Here is a 14964-nt window from a genome sequence, read left to right on the forward strand (position 1 = left end):
CTGTCACACAGCATGATAGTGAAGGCAAAGGTATTGGCCAAGGAGAGAGGAGACATCCCAGCTTCCTGGAGGAGGAAAAGGGATGGGGTGCAATCCCTGCTCCATTTCTAAGTAGATTCAGCTGGGTTGACAACTTGATTCCACAGTATCCCCTGTCCTGGGGCGGGGAGAATGTCCCGTTTCCTCAGGAAGTCAGGCAGAGGCTGAAGGCAGAGTCACCTTTATTGGAGCAAAACCTGTTTCCTGCAGCCCCCATAGGTAGCCAGGACTGGGGTGGGGTGTGGGGTGGAGAGAGTATAAAAAAAAAAAAGGACAGCAGCGAGGCTGGGAAGATGGCTGGAAGCTGCTGGAAGGATGGAACAGGCTGGGGCCCTGGCAGGTTCATATTGAGGTACAGCAGCCTTAATACTCTTGGCGTATTAATACTCTGGGGAAGGGCAGGCACTTAGGGGGCCCTAGGGCATGAAGGCACTTGGATCTGGGGAGCAGGCAAGGGATGTGCAGTGGGACAGGCAGGGCCAGCCCCGGGGTCTGGCAGGCACTTTGGGGTGTGCTGGGGTGGGGCTGGGTGGGCCTGACAGCCCAGAAGGCTTTGGTAGTGGCAGGCACAGTCTCTGGGCTGGGTCTGCGTTTAAATAGAGGGGAGTGCCCTAGTGTTCATCTCGAAGCTCTGTGGGCAGGAACTTGTACTGCTGCTGCCGGATCTGGGCCAGCTTTTTCCGCGCTTCTTCCAGCTCCCGTTCCTTCCGGAGCATTTCTTCCTGGGCAGCGATGATCTGAGGGCAGAGGTCAGGGGCTTAGCTCACCAAGTGGCAGGAGGGCATGGGGAGGCAAGGCCCAGCGGATGGGGCCCTGAGGGTCAATCAGTGCTCACCTGAGCGATGCCTCCGACCATCTTCTCCTTTACCACCACTGTCTCGTTCTCTTGGTCCTCGAAGGCTGCTGCCTTCTGGGCTGCCTTCACCAGGTTGTCTGAGGCTCGCTTCACTGCATTGCCAGCCGCCTGGGCACAGGGAAGGTGATGTGTGACTGAGACGGCAGGGAGGGTCCTGCAAAGATCCCCTGGGCACCCTCTCAGAAAGGCAACTAAACGCCACTTGCACTAATGGGTCGGGCCTTCTCACCTGGAGCCGCTTCATGGCCTCTGAGTCCTGGTCAGCTTTGACTTTGCAGGCAACGAGCAGCTGGGCGGTGGAGGCAGCAACCTGCTTGGCCGACGAGATGAGCTTCTCCTGGCTGGCGTGGCCTTGCACAGCAGCATTGGCTGCCTCACACAGATTGTTGGTGGCTGCAGCCACCATGCGGGCCTAGAGCAGGGAGACGAGATTCAGTGGGGCCAAGTGCCCTGAGCCCAGCCCCGCCCCAGTTTTCTGCCTTGTGGCAGTTGTTCACTCACCGCAGAAATTAGGCCCTGAGACCACTGGCCATCATCCAGGGCATTTGCTGGTATGGCGCCCACCTGTGGAGGAAGCAGGAATAGCTGCTCAGACTTGCCCCTTTTCTTCTTTTTTTTTCTTTCCTGAGTTCTGGTAGTTTGGTTCTGTGCTCAGGAGTGACCCCTGGTAGCGCTCAGAGGCCATAGGCGGTGCTAGGGATTTGAAGCTTTAAACCCTGTACTATTCTTTTTGATCCTCTTGACTCTCCCTTTTTGAGTGTCCCAGCCAGCTCCCAGGCAGGGATGGACAGCAAAGCTCATGTTGTCCCTGTGAGTATCCCAGTTCGTACCTTCCCTTGGGCCACCAGCTCCCTTTGGGCCGCTGAAGCGGCCTTTACCAGGGCACTGGTGGCAGCTGCGATGGACTTGGCAGCTTCCAGTATCTGCTCCTCAAAGTTCAAGGACTCATCTGCCTCCTGCAAAGTAACAGAGAAAGGGTTACAGAGAGACGTGTAAAGTGTGTGTGTGTGTGTGTGTGTGTGTGTGAGTGTGTGTGCACTTTCCAGAGGCAGGGATGGGATGCCAGGTGTAAAGTGTGTGTGTGTGTGTGTGTGTGAGTGTGTGTGTGTGCACTTTCCAGAGGCAGGGATGGGATGCCAGGTGTAAAGTGCGTGCGTGCGTGTGTGTGTGTGTGTGTGTGTGTGTGTGTGTGTGTGTGTGTGTGTGTGTGTGTTGTTCTGGTGGGGACATTGCACTTTCCAGAGGGCAGGGATGGGATGCCAGGAAACTGACCTTGGGTTTGGCTCGAGGTTTCAGCTGCTCTAGTTTCTTGGCTGCAGCCTCAATGGCAGCTGCAGCTCCCAAGAGCTCATTCTCTGCAATGACCGTGGGGTCTTCTGGGTCTACCCATTCTGTTCCTGGCAGAATGAAAGGATAAAGGCAAGGCTTGGAGAGTGCAGGGAAGTCAGGTGCCTGGGCAGCAAGGCTGCTGTCACCAGGTCCTGGCCATAGGCTGACACAGAGCTGCGCCACTAGAAAGCAGAAATCTCACAGGGCAAGGGCTCCTAGCACGCCTAGCACACCTTCCCCCTGCCTGTCTGCCCCTCACCCTTCATGGCCTCAGCGGCCTGGATGAGCTCTGTGACTGAACCAGCCACGCGCTTCGAGTGCCCCGTCAGCTGCTGTTTCAATTCCGGGTTAGGCTTCTGTAGAGTCTAAGGGAAGAGGAGGGTGGGAGCAGAGACTGTGAGGCCTTCACTTGAACCCTGACCTAGGAAATAAGCCTAAGCATGCCTCTACCTCAAGGCCATGCCCCTCCCCAACCCCCACCTGCAATGCACTGGCCATCTGGTATGCTGGGGCATGACAGGACACACACGGTGGACACAGTGGGCTGTGCCACTCACCGGCTGACCGGGAGCAAGGACAGTGATGAAACAGGAAAAAGAAGAGATGACGCAGAGAAGAGGAAGGTCAGTGGAAGGAGACAAGATAAGAAAAAGAGGCAGAGGTGAGTAGGCAAGTCAAGGAGGGCAAACAGGATGGGAGGAGGGAAATGCTCAGGGCCCCTGAGAGGTAGACTTGAAAAGCCCTCATCTGGAAACAGGAGGGTGGTGGGGAGGGGAGGTGAACCCTACATGAGAGCAGAGTGTGTGGCTTTGGGGGTGGGGATAAGGGAGGGAAAAACAGGCAGCCTCACCAGGAGCACGTGGTCCAGCAGCTCCAGGTAGCCATTGGCACATTCACGGCCATAATGCAGGGCACGAAGGCGCACGTCCTGGGCCACTTCAGGGTGGTAAGCTGCTTCCTGGGCCACAGAGTAGGTGTCAGCCTGAGGAATCCCTGGCCCTGAAGCCCGAAAGCTGCCTCCCTGCATCCAACACCCACCCAGCTCCCAGGACTCCTACTTTGCAGGCCCGAAGCATGTCTGCAATAGCACGCCGGCTCAGATTGGCTGTGGCAATGACATCTTCCTGGCGACAGGAGTTGCCAGCTGCAACAGCCTTGGCTGTTGCCATGGTGATGCCCTTGGTCATTCGGATAAAATCTTCTGGAGTTGATGTTTTGGCAGGTGGCTCTGGGGAACAGAAGACCTGTAGGGAGAGAAGAGGAGGCAGCTTTGTTTTTGCAGGGTGAGGGCATACCTGGCAAGTACTTTGGGACTCCTGTTGGTGTTGGGGAGCAAACCCAGGCCTCCTGCATGTGAAGCATCTGAGTTGCATGTCTAAAGAGTGGCCCTGAAACAAGCACTCTGATTGTGTGGTCACCACCCAACTATTCAGCAAGCATTCCTCGAATCCTTATAGCAGGCCAAGTCCTTAGAAATGTTTACATACTAGCAGCCAGTATTCTGGAAGGCAGTTGGCCATCACTCCCAACAGAAGGGATCGAGTGAGTTTACTTATTTGATATTAAGAAGGAGCTTGAAAGCTGGGCTTTCATTTCTAAACTGTGGAGAATTCATGAGGAGCCAGGTAGAAGAGGTGGGGCAAGTACTGGCTCTTGAGAATTACAAGGGGCCAAGAGGGAATTTTACGTTAACTAGTGGGCATGAATCACGGGGAAGTGATGTGGGAGAGCTAGGAATGTTCTAGAGTACAGAGAAGATGGAGGAAAGGCTGCTAGGTTCTTGAATATCAGACCAAGGAACTTAAATTTTACATAATAGTACAAATTATGAAAAATATTTGGGTGGATGTTTATCTAGAAAGTTATTAAAAATCAGTTACGTGGGGGAGGGAGAGAGAGCGAGAGAGCAAGAGAGAGAGACAGACAGAGAGAGAGAGAGAGAGAGAGAGAGAGAGAGAGCGCTCAGTGACTGGAGCACATGCTTGGCTTGCAGGATGCTTAGAATCCCCATACCACATAGTCCCCTGAGTACCAATGGGAATGCCTCCCCTATCCCCAGTAGAGCCAGGAATAGCCCTTGAGTGCTGCATGGCATGTCCCATCAAACAAAAATAACCTAATAATAATAAATGGTCTTTACTGGGCTGGAGAGATAATACAGTGGATAAGGCACTTGCCATGCACATGGCCTACTTAGGTTAAATCCCTTACTCTACTAGGCCTGATCCCTGAGCACAGACCAGAAGTAATCCCTGAGCACTGCTGGTGTGACCCAACCTCCCTTCCCCCATCAATGAAAAATGTAATTCTGGTTAGTGTGTTGAAGCTAACCAGAACTGTGGAGAATGAGTATGGAAGCAAGGAAGCTAGAGAGAAACTAATGTGTAAGAAAGTGAGAATAGCCAATGAACAAGGATGCATAGGGTATAACTGAGATAGGGAAGAGAAGGTGCGAGACTCTGGAGGGAGCATGGACAAGACTTACTGATGGACTTGAGTGTAGGGAATGGGAGGAACATTCCCAATAAAGTGTGTTTCTAACTTTAAGAACTGAGTCACGGGGCCGGAGAGATAGCATGGAGGTAAGGCATTTGCCTTTCATGCAGGAGGTCATCGGTTCAAATCCCGGCACCCCATATGGTCCCCCATGCCTGCCAGGAGCAATTTCTGAGCCTGGAGCCAGGAATAACCCCTGAGCACTGCCGGGTGTGACCCAAAAACCACAAAAAAAAAAAAAAAAAAAAAAAAAAGAACTGAGTCACTACAAGGCAGGATTATTGTGATGAGGGGAAGATCAGGATCCTGAGGAAAAAGGTCCAGAGCTCCAAATTGGATTCCACAAAGAGTACGTCAAAATGGGACATTGGAGAGATCAAACCAGAAACCAGAAAAATAGGTGAGAACTCAGAGACCACGTGAGGCTGCAGTAATGGCATCTTAATCTTAGCCCCAGAGTTGACCGAAGACATGGAGGAAGAACAATGGAGTGGGCCCTGGACTGGCTATGGCAACAGACAGTGAAGTCATGGGCTGGATCCTCCCGCACACTCTGCACCACCATCATCGAGAAAGAACGTGTAGTGCGGAATGCAGGAGTGCAGACCTGCAGGCTCTTTCTGCCTCTGCATGTCAGGGGTGATGCCCCGCAGGCAGCTGTAAATGACTAGACTGAAGACGTCTGACCTCAGAACCGGAGGTCAGCCTGCAAGAGAATTAGGCAAAGGAGCGAGGTTAAACTTGTCCTTGACTGGAACAGAGGAAGAAGGATATCAGCAACAACCTGGAAAGGTCTGTAGGTTTTCTTAGGCTGAAAGTGAGTCTGCATGACTACTCCACCGAGAAGAAATGTGTGCGCGAGACTGGAGAAAAGCTACGGTTGAGAAGGCCGAGACAGGAAAGGAATTTCCGAAAAAAGGCTTTGCAAGTGTTTGAGGAGGAGGAGAATCGAGACAAGGCCACTGGAGAGTAGGAGAGAAGAGAGTTGACCAGTGAGATGCTCACAGAACTGAACAGACCGGGGAGGGAAGCATGAGTAAGGCTTCCTCCACATGCCTGGCAACGAGGGAAAAGAACATGTGTGCCCTTTCCTTCTTCTGTGGGGGTGGGGGAAGGTGGCACCTGGGATTGAATCTGGCACTGCGCTCATGGGAAGTATCCTCAGCCCTCTGTGGCTCCACATGAGATTCCCACTCACTGTCCAGAACTGGCCCTCTCAGATCCAGGCCACCCTGCCCCAGACCCACTCACCGCCAGTTCCTGCCTTATGTGCTCTGTGGTGGCCTCCAGGGCCCTCGTGCCTTTGGTTGCCTCATCCTCCACAGCCTTCACGGTCTTCAGCAGTGACGTCACATTGGTCACCATGACCTGCAGGCATGACCAGGAGGCCATCAAGTTAAGGAACTGGAGTTGTCGCATCAGTGAGTTGTTCCCCCACTTTCCCTATGCTGTCCCCAGTGCCTCCACCTTGGCAGAGTTCTTGAGCTGCCACACAGCAGGGTCATCCCCAACTTTGCCAGCAGCTGCCTTGGTGGCACTGATGAGATCTCCTAGGGCTTTGGCTACATCCTTTACGGCGTTGATCAGCACCACCTGTGTGGGAGAAGGGGCAGCTATAGTTTTCCGGGAGGACGGGTGAGAAAGTGGTTTGGGCTGGAGGGAAGAGTGGCAAGTAGCAGGTGGCTACCTGGGTCTCAGGGTCTTCAGCGCCCAGGCTGGCAGCCCCCAGCTTGACCACATCTGCGAGGCGGGTGATGGTGGCCACAGAGGACTGGGCTGCCTGGGCCAGCTTCTCCTGGCTCCCAGCCGCGTTCTGCACTAGCACCTTTGTATCTTCTACCAGCACCTTGGCCGTCTTCAGGATGCCCTCCCTTAGGGTAGGGATGCCAGCTGTCAGCTCTCACTAGTTTTCCCCCTGCCCCTCCAGCCTCCTTTGCCCCCTCCTCACCGGTGGTCGGCAAACGTCTCAGCACCCTCTCGGTTGAGCGTGCCAGCCGTGGCGAACATAATGGTGGTGTCAAGGTCGGCTATGATGCCTGATACAGCACTGGCGGCTGTGATGCAGGCCTGTGTGCCACGGTTCCCGGCCTGCAGTGCGGCCAGCACGTGGGAGACCTGGGGCAGGGGTGGGAGAGTCAGGGACGTGCCTCAGGGGGAGGGAAAGGTCCCCAGTTTCAGAGGACGGGTGATTCCCCTGCAGGAGGAGGGCTGTTACCTTCTCAGAGACTCTCCGAGCACACTCGATGAGCTCCTTCTTCGTGTAGGCATCGCTGGGGCTGCACTGCAGTGCGCCTGCCTTGGTGACCAGAGCAGAACAGCCGTGGCCCAGTTCTTGAACTCGGTGCTTGATGTGGGCACCAATCTGCAGATGGATGTAGAAAGGAGAGGGATTTTATAGGAGCATCTCCAAGGTGCTGGGAGAAAGTCAGTGAAGGATATATGTCCTAGTCTCCAGAAAGAGTCAGCAGCACATGGGGTGGGGGTAGGGGAGACATGTGATAAACACAAAGGGGATAGAGAGGAGCCCTAAGCTAGCACAGGGGTGGTGATGGTAGAGTACTGGTATCAAAGGGTCAAGGGTGACAGCCTGATTTGTATTGAGGCATGGAGTATTTGGAGGTTGGAAATTTGGTAAATCATGCTGAAATCCAATTACTGGCATACTTAGAAAGCCAGCAACAGAGAGAAGGAAGACTGAGAAGTGAAGATTGGCTCATAGTCCTGGGGGTTTTGGAAGACTTTATGTAGTGCTGGGACTGAACCCAGGTTGACAACATACAAAGCAAGCACCCTGCCTGTGGTTCTGTTGTTCTCCAGGCTCAATGAGCACTGTTGAGTGAAGTGGCCTTGAGGAGGGATAACCCCAGCGGCAGAAAAGATGAGGGGAGCACAAAGGGCATGACACTGGCAATTGCTGGGAGGGTCAGGGTGGGTGCCACTCTGATTACCTCTTCATTTTCAGCAGCCCATGCAGCAGGCTTGGCCTGTGAGGCTAGACGGCCGTAGTCACTGGTCAGCTGGTTAGCGAGTGGGCACAGCTCCTCGGGGTTGGTATTTGACTTGGTTACCTGGGAGTAAAAGTGAAGTGATGACCCAAACACTGCTCTCCATGGGAAGTCAGCCCGTTCCTCCCCATGCCTCATGCCAAACTCACCATCTCCTGAACGGTGACGGCAATGGCCTTGGCTGTGCGCACCATCGTGGTCTGGTAATCCACAAAAGAACCTTCTGGCTCACCCATAGGTCCTTCATCTAGCTAATGGTGTAGAGAGGGGCAGGGGACAAGTCTCTCAGGGCCTCTGCCACACTACACAGGGACCCTGGCCCAGACGGTCCCTCACCCCTGCGACTCTCACCTGATTGATGGCCTGCGTGATGGAGTCCACCATGCCTCCTACAACCCCAGCAGCACTGGCCGCCTCGTTGAGGGTCGTGGTCAGGTCCTCGACAGCCTCAGTCATCATCTGCACGGCCTCCTCCAGGGCCTCCTGGGTGTGGGCTGCTTGCTGTGGGGGTAGAGGGAGGGTGAGGGAGCCCTGGTGTTCCTGCCTCACTCCTCCCCAGGGCCTCTCTCTTTCCCTCCCTCCCTCCTTCCCTCCCTCCCTCTCTCCCCCAGCCCCTGGGTACTTTGGGGTTCCCGCCAGCCTCCTTAGCAGTGTATAGCAGCTGCAGGGCTGACTCCGCCAAGGTCTTGGTCTGATCCAGTAGCGCCATCTGCTGTGGGTGGCTCAAGGTCTTGGAGGCGGCACCCACAGCGGCCAGGGTGAGTGGCTCGAAGTACTGAGCCATCTGGGACACCTGAGACATGAGGGGGTGTGCGCGTTGTTTGGCAACGGGAGTCTCCAACAACTCTCACTCCCCAGACCTGCTGCCACAGGCCACCCTGCTTTCCCTGGTACCTTGTGGCCCAGCTGGGAGGCCTCAGCCCGGGCAGCACTGGCCAGCGGCTCGATCAGGTGGGAGATCTCCTGCACAGCAGTGAGCATCTGTGTGTGCAAAGCCTAGGGAAGAAGCAGACGTGAGCCCAGGCTGGCACTTTTACCTTAGCACAATTACCCCCCTAATGACTTGGGCCCAGTCCCAGATCCTCTACTTACTCTAGTCTGTTATTTCTTTTTTCTTCCCCAGAGCCCTTTTCCCCATGGCTCTTTTTTGGGTACGATATACATACATACATACATACATACATACATACATACATACATACATACATACACACACACACACATATATATAGTTTGCTTTGTTTTTTGGGCCACACCTGCCGGTGTTCATAGGTTACTCCTGGCTCTGTGCTAAGAAATTGCTCCTGGTGGGCTGGAGAGATAGCACAGCAGTGTTTGCCTGGCAAGCAGCTGATCCAGGACCTAAGGTGGTTGGTTCAAATCCCAGCGTCCCATGTGGTTCCTCATGCCTGCCAGGAGCTATTTCTGAGCAGATAGCCAGGAGTAACTCCTGAGCACCACCGGGTGTGGCCCAAAAACCGAAAAAAAAATAAATAAATAAATAAATTGCTCCTGGATCAAACCCGAGTCCGTCCTGGGTCAACTGTGTGCAAGGTAAACACTCTACCACTGAGCTACCATTCCAGCCCCCTGGGGGATATATATATATATAGTTTGGTAGTTGGGGCCACACATGGCAGTACTCAGCCTACTTCTGGTTCTGTGCTCAGGGAACAAAATGATGTGCCAGAGATAGAATGGGGGCACGCCACGCTCTACCCTCCATATTCTCTTTTTTGTTTTGTTTTTGGGTCACACACAGCGGAACTCAGAGGTTCCTCCTGGCTCTGTGCTCAGAAATAGCTCCTGGCAGGCCCGGAGGACCATATGGAATGCTGGGATTCAAACCACAGTCTGTCCTGTATTGGCTGTGTGCAAGGCAAACACGCAAACACCCTACAGCTGTGCTATCTCTCTGGCCCCTCCCTTTATCTTTTTTTGAACCACACCTGGAAATGCTTGGGTGGCCATATGGGATGCCAGATCGAATACGAGTCATCCATGAACAAGTCTGGGAGTACCTACTGTGTTCTCTGGCTCTTTTCTTACCTCTTGAGAGATTCCCTCGCGGGGAGCCAGCTGCTGGCTGACTGCAGCCAGAGAAGCCTGGTCGAGGTCCCGCAGACAGCTATTCAGAGCCGTGATGGCTGTCTCACACTCCAACTGCCCTGGGGCCTTGTCCCTGCAGACATATCAACATCTCCAACACCCAGGCCACCCCTGAAAGTGAGCTAACCTCAGCTATCCACATCCCGCTAATCCCGGACAACCACTGGCTTCATCTTTTTTATTTTTGGGGCCACAACCAGCAGCATTCAAGGATTACTCCTGGCTCTGTCTCAGAAATCACACTCATGGCAGGCTTGGGGGACCATGTGGGATGCCAGGGATCGAACCAAGGTCTGTCACATGCAAGACAAATGCCCTACCCACTGTGCTATTGCTTTGGCCCTTATTGGCTGCATCTTTTTTTTTTTTTTTTTTGGTTTTTGGGCCACACCCGGCAGTGCTCAGGGGTTTACTCCTGACTATTTGCTCAGAAATAGCTCCTGGCAGGCACAGGGGACCATATGGGACACTGGGATTTGAACCAACCACCTTAGGTTCTGGGTCGGCTGCTTGCAAGGCAAACACCGCTGTGCTATCTCTCCGGCCCCTATTTGCTGCATCTTAATGCCATCTCTCTCCCAATTGCCCTGGTGCTCCAGTCCCTACAATACCTCATGCTTGTGATCAGCTTCTTGATGGAGTCTGAGACAGTCCGGGAATGGCCGGCCAGTACTGACCAGCGTGGAGGGTCCCGAGGATTGACAGCCAGGGCCCGGGCAGTCTGGATGAGGCCCCCAGCACTCTCTAGCATGGTTTTAGCAGAGATCACGATGGGCTCCATGGCTGCACGACCCTGGAGATGGGGAAGTAGGGCAAGTAAGTGTCAAGACATCCAGGCAGTGGCAGCGATAGTGGTGGTCCCCTCTCACCTCACTGAGCCTTACCTCAGGGCTGATCTGGGCTGGGACGCTGGAGAACTCAGGGTTGGACGCAAAGGCGCTCAGGTTATCCACAGCCTCCAGAAGGGGGGCAGTGGCCGCGCGGCACTGGGCACGGTTCTCCTCAGTGAAGTCTCCGTCCAGCGCCTGGCAGGGCAGTGACAAAGAGGGGACCTTAGGGTGGGTAACAGAATGCAGGGGCAAATCCCGGGTCTCCCCTCTCAGGCTTGGGGGTAGGGGTAGGGAGCACTGGGGATCAGGCAGAAGGGCTGGTGCTGATAGTTCTAGGAAGGGTCACGGGTACAGGATGGGTGGGGGTTATAGGCTGGGAATTCAAAGAGAAAACCTTGATGGTCTTGACGAGATTGGCAGTGCTATTGGCCACCTCCTTGGCCGACTGCACAAACTGGCGTTTGGCGGTAGGGTTGGCAGTCCGAGCAGAAGCCAGGCGGCAGCTGTTACATAGTGCAGATGTATGTTTGGCTACAATGGTGGCTGCGGAGAGCACCTGAGGAGACAGACGTGGGCAAGGGCCCCAGTGAGGACAGGTGGACAGTGAACAGCTCTCAGGAGGAGCCGAGCTAAGGGTAAGGAAGGGGTGCAGAAATGAACATGACTTGGGGCTGGAGCGATAGTACAGTGGGCAAGAAGCTTGTCTAACATGTAGAAGATCCATGTTCAATCTCTGTCTCCCCATATAGTCCTCTGAGGCTTCCAAGAGTGATCCCTGAGCTCTGAGCACTGCTAAGTATAGCCCCAAAACAAAACAAAATGAACACCTCAGGTCCTCTAACTGGGTAAGAAAGAAACCAAGGCCAGAGAAATGGAGATACAGAGGTGGAACTGATGAGAAACAAAACTACAGAAGAAGCTGTAATGGGGCTGGGAGTGAGGGGAAGTTCAGACATCAACAGAGAAGGTGGAAACTGACAGATGATGCAGCAGAAGATGGTCCCTCACGTAGAGGAGATACATGTGGAAGGTGAGTAAGGGGTCCCTGTCTACTCTTAGCCCACTCGACCCCCTGCATCTCTCTTTTCCCTCTGGGGTCGGTCCATGCTGGTACAACCCCCCCCCCCCCAACAATTGCCCTGGCTCCTGCTCCCCGAGTTACCTGGGACTGGGTACAGCCCGACTCTCCCAAGCTCTGACAAGCCATCTGAATGGCCTGGTTTGCACGGGCGAACTGGGTGGGCTCCACCAGTCCCTGCTGTCCAGCTTGGCTGTTGGGGTCGGAGACGCCCACCAGGTAGGCAGCCTGCAGAGAGAGAAAGGAGTGTAAGGAGGAAGGGGGAATAGCCCTCGTTGGGAATCCAGCAGCTGTCAGTGGGGATGGAGTAGGAAAGTGTAGCTGCCGAGGTTCAGTGTGAGTGAAAGGTCACCACTTCTGTAAGCTACAAGACTGAATAAACTGTCCCTGAGCCCTTCAACCAAGGTTCCAGGAGGTACAAAAAGCCTAAGAATAACGAAAAACTGTAAAGTCATGAAGTATGCATTTCATCACCTTCTTCTTTCCCTCTCTCCCACCCTCCCTTTCTTTTTTGTGGGGATCCCCACACTTGGCCGGACTCAGGGGTTACTATTGGCTCTCACTAAGAAATCACTCTGGGGCCCGGAGAGATAGCACAGCGGCGTTTGCCTTGCAAGCAGCCGATCCAGGACCAAAGGTGGTTGGTTCGAATCCCGGTGTCCCATATGGTATTCCGTGCCTGCCAGGAGCTATTTCTGAGCACACAGCCAGGAGAAACCCTGAGCACTGCTGGGTGTGGCCCAAAAACCAAAAAAAAAAAAAAAAAAAAAAAAAAAAAAAAAAAAAAAAAAGAAACCACTCTGGCAGGCTTGAGGCACCATATGGGATGCTGGGGATCAAACCGGGTCCATCCTGGGTTGGTTATCTGCCCTACCACTGTGCTATCACTTCAGCCCCTCAAGTCACCATGTTTTAATGAACAGAAATGAACCCTGAATGTAGTCTTTTTTTTTTTTTTTTTTTTGGTTTTTGGGCCACACCTGGCGGTGCTCAGGGGTTACTCCTGGCTGTCTGCTCAGAAATAGCTCCTGGCAGGCACGGGGGACCATATGGGACACCGGGATTTGAACCTACCACCTTTGGTCCTGGATCGGCTGCTTGCAAGGCAAACGCCGCTGTGCTATCTCTCTGGGCCCCTGAATGTAGTCTTAAGCCAGCATGTTAGAAGAGTTCACATACTAAAAATAACATTCCCTCAGAGCCTCTAGGTTATCTTGTACTTATAGTGCAGAAAAATGGCAAAGTTAAGTGGTAACACAGAAAACTAAATTTAAGTCACTGGTACTATTGTAACAAAGAAATGATGAGGTGAAAACAGTACTTCTGTGCCAATCAGCAGACAGTGATTAAGCCAGGGCTGGGGCTGAAAAGGTCCATGGGCTAGACCTGCTGGGGTCAGGCAGGGCCAGGACAGTTGGGGTTCTATAACTGCTGAGGAAAAACCCAGTACCTGGAAGCAGGAAGTGCCACACACTCCTGTCTGGAGGCTACAAGGGCCTGGGAAGGGAAGTAGGAGTGTGAATGGGTGGGGGTGTCACCTGTGCAGCTGCTTCTGTGAAGCCACACAGGGCCTTGGAGGCTGTGGAGATGGCCTCTCCAAACTCCGGCAGGTTTCCATTCTTGGCATTCTCAGAGATGCCTGTCATGGCTTCTCCCAGCACCTAGGCAATGGAGAAGGTTAGACAGAGCCTGGTTTTAGCCGGGCAGGCAGTTGGAAGAGCCCATCATCGCCACCCTCCTCCCTCAGGGGGGCCCGGCCAGACCTACCTTTGAGTTCTCCATGACACTGTCCAAGCAGCCAAAGTAGGACATGTCATTGATGGGCTGCACTGGATTCTCTAGCAGTTCCCGAACCGTCTGTGCAGGGAGCAGGTGAAGTGAGGGCCAGGATACCCCCTCCCTCAGACCTTGACCTGTGACATCTCCTCCCTCAGAGCTACCCAGGACACTGCCTCCCTCAGAAACACCCACTCTGGACACCTCATCTCTCAGGCCCTCCCTAAGACATCTCTTCCTTCACACTCATCCCACAGGACACCCTCTCCTTGCACTCCCCTACCCAGGAGCCTCCTCTCTCAGACCCTGGCCCAGGATACTTCCTGGCTCAGATACCCTTACCCCCATCCTCCTCCTTCACCCTCTCAGGATACTTTTTCCCTTAGATCCTCCCAAGATATCTCTTCCCTCAGACCCCAGCCCAAGACATTTCCTCTCTCAGGAACCCTCCCCAATCCAGGACCTCTCCTTCAGATCCCCTAACCCCCAGTCCACCCAGACATTCCTCCCTTAGACCCAGGCCTAGGAGCCTGCCCATGCATACCTCCAGCTCCCGCAGGGCATTGTCACACTCTTTCTGGCCCGGGGCCTGCTGGGTACACATGGTGATGAGCTGGTTGATACTGTCAGTGACCGCTCTGGGGGCATAAAAAGTTGAATGAGTGGCTGCACAGGGCACCATTTCTGCTTTCTAAGGGGGCAGTCTCTAGCTATTTCTCTGTCCCCAGGACCCCTCCTGATCTGAAATGCATTCCAGACTCCCCAATACTCTATGCTTAGGCATCCCAGCCCCTGCTGACCGGGCGGCTGCTGCGAGCTGAGTCTTGAGGTTGGGGGCAGCGGGGTCTGTGGACAGGGCCTTTGCCGCCAGGAGAAGCTTGCTTGAAGACATGGAGATGCCCTTCAGGTTGGACACAACTTGCGCCTGGTCCTCCTGGCTCTGTTGAAGGTGAAAAGGTCAACACACAGGCGGGTTCTTCCTTCCCTGTTTCTGACAGGAAGCAGCTTCCCTATACAATCAGGGACTACTAGAGAGACTGGGCAGCAGAGGTCAGGGCCCTGGCACACAGCTACTTTATGCAGAACACTTGGGCTAGTCCCGAAGCCTCTCCATACCGGAGCCTGTGCTGCCATCTCCACGCCGGCCTCCAGGAAGGTGCTGAAGTCCCGACCGAATCGGCCCGAGGCTCGCGCCAGGTCCTGTGGGGTCCCCCGGGAGGCCTGTACCAGTTCTGTGGCAGCCTGATTCAGCCCTGCAGCAGCTTCATTCAACCAGCTCTGAGCTTCCTGAAAAGTTCCAGTGCTGGGGGGCAACTGGGGGGTGGGAGAGGAGTGTCAGAGGCAAGAATGGAGCTCGAAGTATGGGAGAGCTCAAGAAAGGGGGGGAATGTTAAGGGAAGGGCATGGCAAAGGAGAGGCCCTGAAGCAGGGCCTGGGAAGGTCCAA

At 54.2% G+C, this 14964-nt stretch overlaps 1 protein-coding gene across 3 annotated transcripts in view; it reads right to left on the reverse strand.

The window, feature by feature from the left end:
* Nucleotides 1-204: 204 nt before the first annotated feature.
* The window catches only part of TLN1 (talin 1), a 35057-nt gene continuing 20297 nt past the window's right edge, over nucleotides 205-14964 (reverse strand). For all 3 annotated transcript variants that reach the window (XM_049772890.1, XM_049772898.1, XM_049772904.1), the window contains 29 exons: nucleotides 14635-14832; nucleotides 14319-14458; nucleotides 14063-14156; nucleotides 13510-13599; nucleotides 13281-13403; nucleotides 11827-11970; nucleotides 11059-11220; nucleotides 10719-10859; nucleotides 10446-10627; nucleotides 9775-9907; nucleotides 8620-8721; nucleotides 8348-8518; nucleotides 8077-8226; nucleotides 7875-7976; nucleotides 7669-7788; nucleotides 6936-7082; nucleotides 6669-6835; nucleotides 6408-6591; nucleotides 6188-6313; nucleotides 5972-6088; nucleotides 3283-3468; nucleotides 3075-3182; nucleotides 2484-2589; nucleotides 2168-2292; nucleotides 1726-1851; nucleotides 1397-1459; nucleotides 1125-1307; nucleotides 875-1003; nucleotides 205-776 (listed from right to left, as the gene is read on the reverse strand). In XM_049772890.1, the coding sequence (XP_049628847.1) occupies nucleotides 651-776; nucleotides 875-1003; nucleotides 1125-1307; nucleotides 1397-1459; nucleotides 1726-1851; nucleotides 2168-2292; nucleotides 2484-2589; nucleotides 3075-3182; nucleotides 3283-3468; nucleotides 5972-6088; nucleotides 6188-6313; nucleotides 6408-6591; nucleotides 6669-6835; nucleotides 6936-7082; nucleotides 7669-7788; nucleotides 7875-7976; nucleotides 8077-8226; nucleotides 8348-8518; nucleotides 8620-8721; nucleotides 9775-9907; nucleotides 10446-10627; nucleotides 10719-10859; nucleotides 11059-11220; nucleotides 11827-11970; nucleotides 13281-13403; nucleotides 13510-13599; nucleotides 14063-14156; nucleotides 14319-14458; nucleotides 14635-14832 (3945 nt within the window). In that variant the 3' untranslated portion in view covers nucleotides 205-650. The remainder of the gene's footprint in view (nucleotides 777-874; nucleotides 1004-1124; nucleotides 1308-1396; nucleotides 1460-1725; nucleotides 1852-2167; nucleotides 2293-2483; nucleotides 2590-3074; nucleotides 3183-3282; nucleotides 3469-5971; nucleotides 6089-6187; nucleotides 6314-6407; nucleotides 6592-6668; nucleotides 6836-6935; nucleotides 7083-7668; nucleotides 7789-7874; nucleotides 7977-8076; nucleotides 8227-8347; nucleotides 8519-8619; nucleotides 8722-9774; nucleotides 9908-10445; nucleotides 10628-10718; nucleotides 10860-11058; nucleotides 11221-11826; nucleotides 11971-13280; nucleotides 13404-13509; nucleotides 13600-14062; nucleotides 14157-14318; nucleotides 14459-14634; nucleotides 14833-14964) is intronic.

Source organism: Suncus etruscus, chromosome 1 (assembly GCF_024139225.1).
Source record: "Suncus etruscus isolate mSunEtr1 chromosome 1, mSunEtr1.pri.cur, whole genome shotgun sequence".
NCBI classification, from domain to species: Eukaryota; Metazoa; Chordata; class Mammalia; order Eulipotyphla; family Soricidae; genus Suncus; species Suncus etruscus.